Raw genomic sequence first — 13,635 nt, forward strand, 5'->3', positions numbered from 1 at the left:
CCTCTGGGCCCGCGTCCCAGGAGCACCAGCCACACTGCCAGAAGGTGGAAGCCAACAAGGGTCCCTGGTGACCACAAAGACCAACAAAACGTGGGGCATGCGCACAGTAGATCATTCAGTCCCCAAAGGCAGAGAGACCCTGACATGTGCCGCCGCGGGGAGAACCTTGCGGACGCGGCGCGGAGTTAAGTAAGCCACCCAAGGACAGAGTCGTGGGACTCGCGGGGCAGGAAGCAGGCCAGGCGGCAGGGCTGGTGCTGGGGAGCCGTGGTCTCACAAGCAGGGGCTTCGATTTTGGTTCTGGACACGGGTGACCAGGCCTGACTGGACACTTGGGGCGGTTAAGACGGTAAAACTGTTGTATTTTGCCACAATAGTTTGGAAATCACCGAGGGGCCGCGTTTGGGTTAGGGCCTGGGCAGGGGTGTTTCTCAAGGCCCAGGTGACCCCAGTGTGCAGCTGGGGAGGAGGTGCCCCACTGGTATCCCCCTCCTCTCCCTCCCAGGGCTGAGGGGCCCTGGGCACTCAAACAGCCAAGGGGTGGAACAGGCTGCGTGGCAGCTCCTGAGAGTAGGGCTCACGTGACATTATGTCTTCTTTGTTTTTATCTCACCAGTGGGAAAATCTAAGAATGGGCACCCTGGATATGGGCATCCTGGCACCCATCTGGTGCCCCACGTGGGAGCCAGGTGGTGCTCCTGTCCTGAGCCTTCAGAGGCATTGGGATCATGAGCAGCCCACCCGGGGAGCAGGGAGGACGCACCTGTCTCTATCATCTGTTAAATAGACTTAACACTCACCCCGTGTCTCCAACCGTCCCACCTGGTGGACTTTGGGGACAAGGTCGTTCTTGACCCAGAGCCAGCGACACTCCCACGTGAGGTGGGGACACTGACAAATCTCTCACCTCTCCCACTTCCCCACATGAGGCGGGGATGCCAGGCTGCGTCCCGGAGGTCACATCTCATTTCCTGAAGGTCACGGCACAGCCCAGAGATCAAACTCAGGGCGTCCTGGGGGTCCCACCGGCCGCCCGCTCGCTGCGTGGCCCAGGTCCACTCTGCAGCTCCCCAAGCCTCAGCTTCCACAGCTGCGCAACGAAGGCCGTGCCCCCTTCCCACCAGGGCAACTTAGGGAGTCAGGTTCAAGGGGCATCGAACACCCTCTGCACAGTGCCAGGCACAGGGTCCACACCCAGAGCCGAGCGGTCGCAGCATCTGCTGATGAGGAGAGGAGGCTGGTCTGGCCAGCCAGCCCTGGAACTTCTGCCTTTAAGGCAAATCCCGAGAGCAGACCATTGGCCGGTTCTCCAGAACCAGAACCTAAGACAAGGACCTGAGTAGGTTCTGTGGGAAGTGATCCTGAAAACCTTGGTAGGAGAGTGGGGCGGGCAGGGTAAGAGGGTGCATTACCAAGCGCGCAACTGCTGGGCAGCCAGAACCTAATCCTGCGGGGAGCCCGGGGACAGCCTCGGGGGACAGCCATGGGGGGCAGCTGGGGCCCTCACTCACCCTGTCCATCAGTCAGGAGTTCCCTGCCTGCCTGGACCACAGCGTCCAGAGAAAAGCTCTAGGCTTGCAATAAGCATGTGTCATTTTATAAGACTAATTATTTTTTGAAAAGGAGCTTATTTATCTTGCAGGATTGTCAGGAGGATTAAATGAAATGAGAATTACAAAAAGAAAAAACAACCACCTCACAGTCACCGAGGGCTTTCCCCACGCCCGGCCCCCTTTTCCGGGCTTTGTGCGCATTAAGGCCTTTAATTCTGGTGGGGATTCGACAAGCAGGCACTGCCACTGCCTGAAGGGACGGAGCACAGAGAACAGCGACCGTCTGCCCCAGCCATGTGGTCAGTGAGCAGAAGAGCCAGACCCAAGCCCGGGCCGTCCAGCTCTGGGCTTGGGGCTCCTGTGCAGGGTGCTGCATGCAAAGTACACCGTGTGCTGGGTATAGAGTCGGTGCCTAATGCATGCTGGGTTTCCTCCAGGTCATTGGGCCCTGGCGCAGCTGCCTGGCCACTTTGAGCTTCCTGAGCGTCCTCACATTCCCCAGCCTGCTGCACCTTCTCCAAGCCCTTCAGAGGCCAGCGGCCCATTCCGAGCGCGGCCCAGCGCAGGGGAACGAGACCCCTCAGCCTTCGTGGGGTGGTAGCGGGGGTCAGAAGGGCCTGGAATGGTCTCTGACCTTGCACTGATTTGCCATGTGACCCGGGTAGGGCACGGAAGTGTCTGAGGCCTCTGGACTTCCCTTTTCCAAGCGAGACACTAGCTTTGTGGAGCGTGGCCTCGAAACCTTCCACAGGCCACCTGGAGGGCAGGTGGGTTATCACACTCGTTTATGCTTCGGCGACTGGCCAGCGTTCTGAATCTCTGCCAGGTCCCCCTGGAGTCAAACAGCCATCTGGGACGTGCCAGGCGCCAGCAAGAGCCTCAGCTGGATGACTCAAGAGCCAAGGGGACCCTCATTTTTCTCGGGGATAATGCATGAATCCCCCCGCTCAGGTTGAGGAAGCCGCAACCTTACAAGAGGCAGGAAATCCCGAAGGACTGTGGGACAGCACTGTAACGGGGCACGTTGGGCTGGAGAGAGGAATCCGGACGTCACACTTAGAGCCCCGTCACAGCTCACTGAATGCTTCCGCGTGCCAGGCACGGGGCCAGGCGCTTTATGTGGACTTTTTGCTCCAAATGGTCCCCATGGCTGCCTCTGTCTAATTCCCATTTCATGGGTAGGGAACTGAGACTCAGAGAAGGAGAGGAACTGGCCCAAAGTCACATTCCCGGGAAGAGGAGGAACGAACCCACACCTGCAGTCCTCCAGAGCCACATAGGACCACCTTTGAATATAACAACAGCAATTCGAACCTGGGAGGCGCTCTCTATTTGCAAATTGCAGCCATGTCTGAAATCTTATTGAATTGTCCACACAGACCCAGGCCGTGGCAGTGGCTCAGGGGATGAGCTCAGAGAGCTTAAACGACCTGTCCCAGTTTTCAGGATTCAGAAGCACAGAATGGGAACCAGATGAACTTGGACAAAACCCGGCTGTGCTGCTCACACTCTTTGATAAATATTTACCGAATGCTGAGCTGTGTGAGCTCAGGCGAGTGGCTTCACCTCTCAGAGCCTGAGTTTCCTCTTCCGCAGAAGGGTCTTGATATCACTCATCAAACCCCTTCCCTCCCTTGTCTGGAGACTTGCTTTCCCAGGTTCCCTACAGCTGAAGCATGAGCATGCGACCTGACCCTGGTCAAGAGGATTGTCACAAAAGTCTGCTAGGATGCTCCAGGGAAAGACTTTCCTCCAAGGAGTAAAAGTGGAGAGAATGCCCCTCTTCCTGGGTAGGACGTCGCTGGGTCCACATTTGAAGAGCAGAACCGGCAGCTCTCTTGTGAGGTGAGGCTTCGAGTCACTTGCAGGGGTTGGAGGAGTGGAGAGAATCCAGAACCCCATGGCTTCCTCGGGCCAACAGTTCCACTCCAAAGCAGCAACCTTGGAACTTCGGGACACAGCTGACATCTGTCTCTCTCCTGTTAAAGCTGCCTGGACTTTTCCATTCTGTTACCTACAGCTCAGAGCAGCCCTGGTGGGCACACCACCGAATCAAAATGTTGGCAGGATTTCAATGAGACAGCAATATCGAGTCCCACTGATCAGAGCTGGCACGCCAAACAGAAGCTCCTCCAGAAATCAGAAATAGGCCTCAGACCCTCACCCTGAGAGTGTTCCAGGGAAGGCAGACACCACGGCCTGTCAAATCGGTGCCTCTCGCTCCTACCGAGAAAAGTCTATGAGTTTTCCCAGAAAGGTGAAATCCAGTGGCCGCTCCGGCTGCTATGGGGACACCCAGTGGGGCTGACCCCACCCTCCAAGCAGGAATCAGTCAACTGCCTTTTGCCTAATGGGTTTTGATCTTCTGCTCCCCTGACAGCAGCTGAGGGCCTGTGCTTTGGTTCGTCTCTGAGATGCCAGAGCATGCCATCAATTATTAACGTGGCGGCTCAGCCTGCCTGGTCCTCTGTCAGAAGGAAGGGTTTGGAGCAGCCCAGCCCACCGGCCTAGATAAAGGACTGCTCCCTCTCATCTCTAACGGCACCACCTACTCTGCCAGGTGCTGAGCTAAATCCTGACAGATGTGATTTCATGACGGCGACGAGGAGGGCCTTTTATCTCCGCTTTACAGGTGGGAGGTGGGGCTGGGAGGGTGGAGAAATCCCCCAAGGTCAGAGGCTGGGGAGATGGCAGAGCGGGGCCTAGAGAGCTGGTCTGTCCTTGTCCTTAAACACGGAAGGTGTGGCCGCATGTGCCCCTCACACCACCTGGAAATGAACCCCACTGGGTTGTCTCCATCGTGGCCTCTGAGAAAGGCCGCTGTCCTCCTTGTTCGGATGAGCAGGGTGTCCAAGCTGGTGGCTGAGGCAGGCCAGATGCAGATGCCTGCGGAGGCCAAAGTCACAGAGGCCTGACTCGCAGGCTGGCGGTGAAGAAGCAAGCGGTTCCCAAACCTGAGAGGGTGGCTAAGGGCTCGCTTCCTTCATTCATTCCACACGGAGCTATTTGGAGCGCCTCTGTGCCGGGCACCGTGAGGCAGGTTAGGGACGAAGCAGGGCATAGAATTCACAGCGCTCAGTTCTCGTGGGTGTGAAACAGAAACACGAGGGAGCAAATGTGATTTCAAATGGTGCATAAGGGCCCATAACCGAGTGAGCGGAGGGGGCCTTGGGACACAGGAGTCAAGAAAGGCCTTCTGTGGATCCCCACTCAAAGGGGGAATGAGGAGCAGCAGCTGGCTGTGGAACAATTTGGGGCAGTGCATCACAGGCAGCAGGAATGGCAAGTGCAAAGGCCCTGAGGTAGGATAAACCCTGGCCTGGGTGGGAACTGCAAGGAGGTCAGCGGGGCCGGAATTGAATGGACTAGAGGAGAAGGGAAAACATAAGGTCAGGAAAGGTCCCCAGAACCAGATTCTATACAACCTTGTAAGCCATGACGGAATCTAAATTTTACTCTGAATGTGATGGGAAACCTCAGGAGAATTTTAACTAGATGAATAATGTGATCCAATTTACATTTTGAAAAGTTCACTTTGGCGGCTGTGGGGGGAATGGATTGCAGGGAGCAAAAGTGGAAGTAGGGAAACCGGGCAGGAGGCTGAGGTACTTAATCTTATGGGAGGAACAGGGTGTTCAAATCACATTTGGGTTTAAATTTCAGGGTATTCCCATTTGCCTGCTGTGTGACCTTAGGTGAGTTACTTCACCTTTCTGAGCCCTCTACGTGTTAGGTATTTATTTGCTCAATGGCAGTCAGGATTCTATACTAGAGACAATGGGCCTGCTGCCTCCCCATCTCAGCACTGGCTGCAGAAAATCCTAGACGGTCCATCTGCCAGGAATGTGAGCTGACAGCCCAGTCTGGGATCATGGAGAGGTCACGAAGCGGTCCCAGTGAGCGGATTAACCCAAGGGAGAGGAGAGGCTGTTTGTACCCAAACGGCGCCTCTTGAAGCCAGGGCGCGTGGGCCCTGCCGCCAGATGGCGACCACAGCATGCCCTTTGCCCGCTCCCTCGCGGGAGGGAGGGTGCCCCATTCTTGCCCCTTGATCTCACGTCTTGGGACAGCACGGGGCGGAGGGAGTGGCGAGTTTGCACCCACATGGGATGCGCAGTCGGGGAGCCTGTGTCAGGCCTGGAAATAGCAAAGTAAGTCTGTTGATCCTAAGCCGGTTAGGGGCGGATGTCTCTTCTTAAGAAGGAGGCTTTCTGGACACGAAACCTGGGGGCAGGCTTATGGCCAGAGGCCGCCCACGGCTTCCGGGAGGAAACCAGGTCTAGGAACCTCCATGTCCTTTTTAGGGTCCATGGGCAAGGACAACACACACATGGGCTCCTCCCTTCCCATGGGCTGCCCTCTCCTACACCTTCTCCCGGGGCAGCTAGATCTGGGCAAAGGACCCACAGAGACCCCTTCGGACCCGGGGCCAGGATGAGAGGCCAGGCATGGATGGACAGTTCCCCAGCTGATACATCACAGCTGGACATGAGGACAGCCCCTCCCCATTTCCTGCCATGCATCTGTCCTCCTGCCCCCATCCTCTTGAGGCCCTGAGGAGAGAATTCCCTTCTCCAGGTCTTTCCCAACTCCATGTTGCTGGATTTCAGCATCAACATCTCTCTCTTTTCTGGGCCCCCTTAGAGCCGTGAACACACTGAGTTGTCATTCGTTACTGACGCCCAGCACACCGGCCACATGAGGACAGATCCCAACGCTCCAGTGGCCCTGAATCCCACCAGCCACACTCAGAAGAGCTGACACAGCCAGTCACCGCCTGGCCTGCCCCGGCCCCGCCCCCCCTCCCTTGTGACCTCTGCCTTCACCCAGCTGCCCACCGTTGGAGATCAAACTCGATCCTGCCCCTCTTCCTCTTTCTCTCCAATTTTGAAATTTCCATCCTCCGCCAACAGCCAAAGCATCTTTACAAGCTGCACCAAACCACTCTTGGAAGAAACTCACCAAATAAATGAGGAAACGGCCAGGCCGCCCTCACCACAGGCACCCAGGCCAGCTTCGTGCATGGTGTCTAACCACCCACCCAGAGGGTCCCCTTGCTGCGTTTTCCCTAATTCTGTTCAAACTACCCGACAGAACCTCTGCATCCTCTAGCACACCTGGAAGCTGCTTTTATTTCTTCCTGGGGCAGGTGGAGGTGTTAAAATCACAGAGCCGCCCACTCCGGCCTGGGTTTGGGACTCCACAGAACCAGACCCAACTCTGCCCCATCCCAACAAAGCTCCATTTCCTTCCATTCTCTTGTTTTCTGGCCACAGTTTTTATAAGTCCCTATAAATCATTTTCTCCAACAAAGTGGGCCAAGGAAGCATGGGGGAAAACTCAGGACAGGCGACAGATACCACTCAGGGAGTGAGGGTGTTGGTCCTCACCTCTCTTCCTGGGATTCATCTTGGGAAATGAAGCCGGAGCCCCCATTCAGGGCGCCCAACCTGGGGACACAGGCTGGGCCGCCGCTCCCCGAGGCCCAGCCGGGACTCACCTTGGCCGCCACGGAGGAGTTGGGCTTCTCCAGCAGGTCCCAGAGTTTCTTCCTCTTCTCGGCGCAGCACGTGTTGTCGAACTCCTCGCCCTCCCGCTCCCGCAGGGTCTCGGCCTCGCGCTTGAGCTCCTCGTTCATCTGCTCCTTCTTCTGGTGGTAGCGGGCCTGGCAGCAGGACTCCAGGTAGATCTCGTCGATGCCCCAGTAGTCCAGCTCCTGGCTGAAGCTCAACGCGCACATCTCCTCCATCATGTGCAGCCGCCCCGTGCGGTAGAAGTTGAGGATAGAGGTGAAGGCGCCCGGGTGGCGGTCAAAGAAGTACTCGTTGTCGTCGAGGCTGTAGTCGTCGCACACCTCCAGCAGCGAGTCGTGCGTGTTGCAGTCGCGGAGCTTGCCCAGCCGCGTGCGGGGCAGGCGGTCCAGAGTGCGCCAGAGCACCTCGTGCGCCAGGCCCCCGACGTTGAGGCGGACGCGCCGCGAGCACGCCTTGCTTCGCACGATCTCCATGGGCTCGGGCGGCAGCGAGCTGGTGGAGCGGGAGCCATGCTTCGTCATGCCCGCCGGCATCGCTGGTCCGGCCGCCCCCGCCCCCCCTGCCCCCCCAGGCCGCTGTCACTTGACGGCAAGGCCCTCTGCCGCGGGGGAGGGGGGCAGGGAGCGCTGCGGGCTGCTGGGCTGCGGGGGTTCGCGCGGCGTGCGTCACGGCCGCCTTCTCATCTCCATCCCGACGGCTGCAAGGCAGAAATCGAAAGCGGACGCGGGTCAGCAAACCCGGCGCTGGGCATGGCTCCTCCCCGCCTTTCCACTAGGGTCCCCGCCGGCCTTGACCTTCGCGGCATTTAAGCGGCTCAGGGGTAGGACGTCTGGACGCTGTCCCTCCCGCCGGTGCTGAAGTCCGCCCCACCCCACGGACGGAGGGAGGGGCCGCCCTTGGGGCGGGGAGAGGGCCCCAAGAGGAGCCCCCGGAGCCGGGAAGCCCCACCCCGGGCTTCTGCCGCCCTGGAGCGACCTAGCCACTCGGGGCGCTGTCCGCCCCGTCGAGTGCTGAAACTGCCTTCCCTGTGGGTCTCCTGGTTGAGTCCGAACCTGGCCCCGCGATGTGGAGGGAGGGGAACGCTTGGAAAACTTTCTTTCTTCCTTCCTTTTGAAAACGACTTCTCATCTTCCACTTATCCTTTGCTCGAGATAATCAGGATGGAGGGGACAGGGGAATGGCAGTGGGTTTGCTTTTTCTAAATCTTTAAAGATCTGGGAGAGATTCTGGGGACTTCCAGATGCCCACCTGTCAGAGGTCACCATGGACGGCGTGTTCACCAGTCCCTCTGCTCCGGAGCGACCCTTCTCCATAAATCACCGGGGCACTGCCTGAGGTCGCTCCGGAGGCAAGGTGGGCCCGGAAGAGGCAAAGCCAAACCCCTTGCGGATCCCGCCCCTCCCTCTGCGCCCCCTACCCCACGGCAGGAGGGGCGCGCAGAGCGCTCGGGATCCGCCTGCTCCGTCCTCCCCTCGCTCCCTCTCCTCCTCCTTCCTCTCCTCCTCCTTCCTCTCCTCCTCCTCCCTCTTCTCCTCCTCCTCCTCCTCCTCCTCCTCCTCCTCCTCCTCCTCCTCCTCCTCGCTCCTCTCCTGCGATGGCTTTTTATAACTCCGGGTTCTGCGCCTTTCCCCGGGCTTGGAAGGGAAGGGGTGGGGGAGGTGGGAGGCGGGGAAACGAGCTGAATTTTCTGGCCTTTCAAAACGTGCCCTCCTTCCGCCGCGCACTGGTGATTTCGGGGGGTTCCCCTGAGCCCACAGCATGTGGGGCACACGCCCTCACCCCTCGCCCAGAATGGGGACGGCGCGTCGCCTCAGGCCCCAGCCCTCGCCCGCCCCCCGCCCCCAGCCCGGAGCCGCGGAGCCCGGGCAGACCCGCAGGCCCAGCCGCGGCGGGCGAGCCCCCCGCCCGTGTCCCCCGCCCCCGCGCGGCCCGCGCGCCCCAACACTCACCCCCAGGGCGGCCGCCTCCCGGGGCCAGGGGCCGCGCATCGTCCCGGCCGCCCGGGCGCCCCCGCCCGCGGGCAGCGGCGGTCCCGGGGCCGGGCTGGGCCCGGCCTACCCTGGCCGGGCAGGCGACGCGCCGGGGCTGCAGGCGCCGCGGAGCCGGGCGCGCTCTCCGAGGCAGGGGGCGCGGGCGGGCGCGGGGCGCGCGGCGGGCAGGACGGCGATCGGGCGGCGCCTCCGCCACCTCCCGCTCCTCTTGCTCGCCGGCGGCGGCGGCGGCTGCCTGGGCGAGATCAACAAGTCTGGCTGAGCTTGGGCTCCGCGCTCGCTGCGATTCTGTCCCGCACTTCGGAGCGCCGGGAGTCGGCACCGAGGCGGGACGGCGCCACCTGCGGGTCGGAAGCGCGCACGCCGCTTAACTCCTCCCTGCCCGGGCCGCCTGCCCGCGAGGCCGGGGGCGGGCGGGGGGCTTGGGCCCAGCGGAGTCCCCGGGCCATCCTGCCCTTCCCACCCCGCTACCTCCACAGCCCGCCTGGGATCCCGCCTTCCCTCGCCCAGCCATCGCAAGGGCTGAACGCCTACTGTGTGCAAGGCACTAATAGGCGTCTGAGATACAGTTGTGAGCCAAACACAGACATCCGGCCCTTGCGGAGCTGCCTGGAGACAGACTCTAAACAAAAAGTGAATGAATATGTCAGTCAGGGGCAAGGTCCCGGGGAGACGGAGCCAGGAGAGGGCTGGAGAGGGGTGGGGAGGGCGATGGCAATTTTAAATAGCCCAGCTTTAGCCAGCTTGCGTTCTAGATTATAAAGATCTAATTCTAGGAGGGGATTTAGATTCTAGTAGCCAAAAGTGGACAATGAACATGCACATCAACACGGAGCGTGGCAGTTAGTGGAACCCACGGAGAAGAAACATAAAGTGAGCTAGAGAGTGCCAGCCAGCAGGTTCCGGCATGGTGATTCATTCCTTCAGGTTCTGAGGTGGACAGCTGGTTCTTGGAAGCTCCGGGCATGCCAGGCTCTGTGAAGGGGGCATCTTCCCCTGGCAGAGCTCTGTCGAGCGGGGATAGAATCCACCAAACGACCTTAAACATGGCTACACCAGAGGCTGTGCCTGCAGAGGGCCAGGCCTCTGCAGCTACCCCAGTAGGGCCAGTGCTGCTTTATCCCTTCACACACATATTTGCTGTCTGATATGGATGCTGCGGACACATCAGTGACACCCTGCCCTGGCAGAGACGCCTGCCCCAACGTCAGACCCCTCCTCTGGCCCTCCTCCTCCTCCTTTCTCCATGCAGTGTGGCGTGTGACTTGTGTTTGTTCAGCCTGTCCACTTCCCGTCACTTCTGTCGCCTCCGTCCTTGTCCCAGGCACTGTCATCTCGTCTCCCTGCATCTTCCCCTCTCACTCTTCCTGCCTTTGCCTCCCGTATTGCATGCTGGCCACGGCCCCCCAAAAGATCTGACATTTCATACCCTGAATCCTGTCTCTGTCTGCTGGAAACCTCCCCAGGATTTCCACTGGCTCTAGACTGAATCCTAAACCTCTGAGCTGATGCTCTGACCCAGCCCTGCCCTCCCCTCGGCTGGTGGTCCCGTGGGGGAAGACAGGTAACTGAAAGCAATTGGAGGAGGACAGGTGCTGGAGAGAGAGGAAGGGACTGGCCGTGTGGAGGGTGAGAGAGGACAGCTCTGGGCAGTGGGATGCTGGGGGAGGGGGAGCGAATTGAAGACGCAGCAAGACAGCACAGTGGCTGGGACAGAGGGAGCAGGCAGGGTCTCCACCGGGCTCATGTGGACCCTGAGCCAGGTAGATGGGAGCAGAAAGGGCTTAGGTTAGACTGGTGAGAGCCCTAGAGAGCAGCTAGGGGGCAGGGGCGGGAGTGGGTGCCAGGGACGAGGCTGCTGGAGCTGTCCAAGTGCCAGCTTGTGCAGGGCGGTGGCTGCGGAGGTGTGGAGATCGGCCCACTTAGTGCATCTCGGAGGTAGCGCTCCCCGCATGTAGACATGGCAGGCAAGGGACAGAGCTGTGTGCGCCCCGTGGCCTCACGATGGCAATCCCAGGGCCAGGTGTGCCTCTCAACTGACCACTCCACTGAGCCAGACGGTCGAAGGTGACCCCCTCCCAGAGACCTGAGCGCTTCCACAGGAGGCTGCGGAGAACAAAGCCTCCCTGTCTAGAGAAAAAATTGACTTTGGAATATGGTGACATATCCAGGCATTGCTGCAGAATAGAGCCATCCAGACACCTAAAATGCCGGCCGGAAGCCGTAGCCAAGGAGGAGGAATGGAAGTTTGCTGGGCATGGACTACGCATAGCCCCCCAGCTCCAGGCAGAGGAGGTTGCTCACCTCCTTCCTCACCTTCGATGAGGAAACCGAAGCTCAGAGAAGGGCATCTGGACAGTCTCGCTGACAATATCTGACACAGTCAGGAGAGAAACCTTGCTGTCCAACTCCAAAATCATTGGACTGTATAAACACCAGTGCTGCCTCTGCAAAGCCCTTCAGCCGTCAGTTCATGTGTTGATTCATGGAATCATCCCAGACATTTCCTGAGCATCTACTATGTGCCTGGGGTGGGCATTGGTGCTGGGAATTGAGGGCAAAGAAACATGGAGCTATGCTCTTCTCTGGCTAAGGCCAGGAGCAGGGAGGGAAACTTGATACGTGGTTTGTTTTTTTTTTTTTTCTGCTATTGTTCTTTTCATTTCTTTTTTCCCTTTGGTCTCCCTTCCCCTCCCACCGCCGTCCCTACCCGCCAGGCAACAGTTGTCCTGTGCGAGCCGCCGACGGTCTGTCTGTATGAGTTCTGGGAAAGCGTGTTTGTTATTTTTTTGTGCAGGTTTCAACGTATGGATCCAGTGTGTGCTATAGACCTTATTTTTCTCTAAGATCTGTCCATGTTGCTGTGACTACCGCCATCCTCTGCTCCCAACAGCCGCATGCTTGTCCACGACAATGTGTCCCCTCTTCACCATCCAGCCTTACAAGACTGAGGACCTCCACCTCACACACTGTCGCATCCCCACACAAACCTCCCACACTGGCCCCTGGGCCCGTGGATGGCTTTGCAGAAGCATTTCCTGCAGGCGCGGCCCTGACATCGTGAGCTGTGTCTGCACCTGACCAAGTGCACCCAGTGTCCTGCCCACGCCCCCCTCTGGCCACAGGCTCAGGAGTCCCTGCAGCCCGTCTCTGCTGACGTTAGCTCTTACCCAGATATCTAAATTTTGACAGTCTAACATATGCAAAGTAACATCTCGGTGTATTTGAATTTGCATTTGTCTGATTACTAATGAGTCTGAATTCTCTCCTTAGGCTTGGGCGGAAGAAGTCAGAACTGCCTGCATACCCCCCGCCCCCTGCCGTCTTTCTACGGGGGCTCCCGGCTCCCGTTTTATTCTCATTTTTGTTTTGCTTGGTTGGTTGGTTGGTTGGTTTGTGCTGGGCACCAAACCCAGGGGCGCTGTTAACTCTGCGCCGCACCCCCAGCCCTTTTTTATTTAGAAACAGCGTCACTGTTGCTCAGGGCCTCTCTAAGTTGCGGAGGCTGGCCTTGAACTTGCGATCCTGGATCCAGGCGTGCTCCACCATGCTGGCTGGTTGTTTCTGGTGATTTGCAGGACTCCTTTGTGAGGTCTTGACTTTAAGTCCCTTGTTGGCTTTAGATATGGCCAGTGCCGCCTCTTCTCGTGGTCACTTCGTCCATGGCAGCCTTCATTAAAGAAGAAGAATTTTAATGTGACCGGAACAATTTGGTTTCGCCTGTATGGTTTGGTTTTGGAAGTTTCCAGTCCTCCCTCCCCTGCTCCTAACTCTCGGGTATCACTGTCCACTAAGTTCACGTCCTTGTCTTTCACTAGAGGTCCTCAGTGGGTCTTGCATGTTGGTCTGTAGTACACCTGCTATCCCGTGGGGACCCTGTGTTACATCGCCTTGTGGTTAGCTAGTCTCCAGAAAACCAGCCATGAAATAACACCCCCCTGCCATGGATCTGTGGCTGCCTGTGGCCGCCTGTGCCTCTCGGAGCCCATGGGACCTGTCTTGGCCACTCGGCTGCCCGTGTGCCCAGGGGGCCTGGGCCCTCTGCTCTTCTGTTTATGGCAGGCCCCAGTGTTTGCACACTGTTATTCCCTCCGTCAACCTTTAGTCTGTTTATTAAGGGACCGTCAGTCTCCCCTGGCTCCTCTCTTACTCCTTGTCACCCTCTGCCACCAACTCCTACCCAGGGCCCCTCAGCCCCACAAGGCCCCTGAGGAAAGCAGAGGGTCCCTGGAAAGAAACCTGGGATAGCTCCAAAGCCAAAGCCGTTTTCCTGTAAAAGGAGGGAACAGGTGTCCCTGTTTGTTTGACCCAGGAGGTGAGCGACAGTGTTGCAGGTGGCCTTGGTAGTCAAATCAGGGGGCAGAAGAGTCGTCCTGCTAGCCTCTAGTGGGCAGAGACCAGGGAGGCCACCGAGCAGCCCCCAGCGCCCTGGACGCCCCACCCCAGCCTGGAAACCTCAAGCAACCAACAGTGAGCACCTACTATGTGCCACACATTACCCTGGACCCTGAGGACGCGTGGATCAGTCGGTCCCTGCACGCTGGACAACAAGCCAGT

At 58.8% G+C, this 13,635-nt stretch overlaps 1 protein-coding gene across 2 annotated transcripts in view; it reads right to left on the bottom strand.

The window, feature by feature from the left end:
• KCNB1 (potassium voltage-gated channel subfamily B member 1) overlaps positions 1–9,387 on the bottom strand; it is an 84,256-nt gene extending 74,869 nt beyond the window's left edge. The window contains exons 1-2 of one of the 2 annotated variants that reach the window (XM_079127018.1): positions 9,037–9,387; positions 7,054–7,784 (exon numbers count right to left, since the gene is read on the bottom strand). In XM_079127018.1, the coding sequence (XP_078983144.1) occupies positions 7,054–7,620 (567 nt within the window). In that variant the 5' untranslated portion in view covers positions 7,621–7,784; positions 9,037–9,387. Of the gene's footprint in view, positions 1–7,053; positions 7,785–8,321; positions 8,434–9,036 lie in introns of those variants that run through there. The other variant, XM_079127019.1, reaches the window with a different exon arrangement.
• Positions 9,388–13,635: the final 4,248 nt, after the last annotated feature.

The sequence above is a fragment of the Sciurus vulgaris genome, assembly GCF_902686455.1.
Source record: "Sciurus vulgaris genome assembly, chromosome: 2".
Taxonomy (NCBI): domain Eukaryota; kingdom Metazoa; phylum Chordata; class Mammalia; order Rodentia; family Sciuridae; genus Sciurus; species Sciurus vulgaris.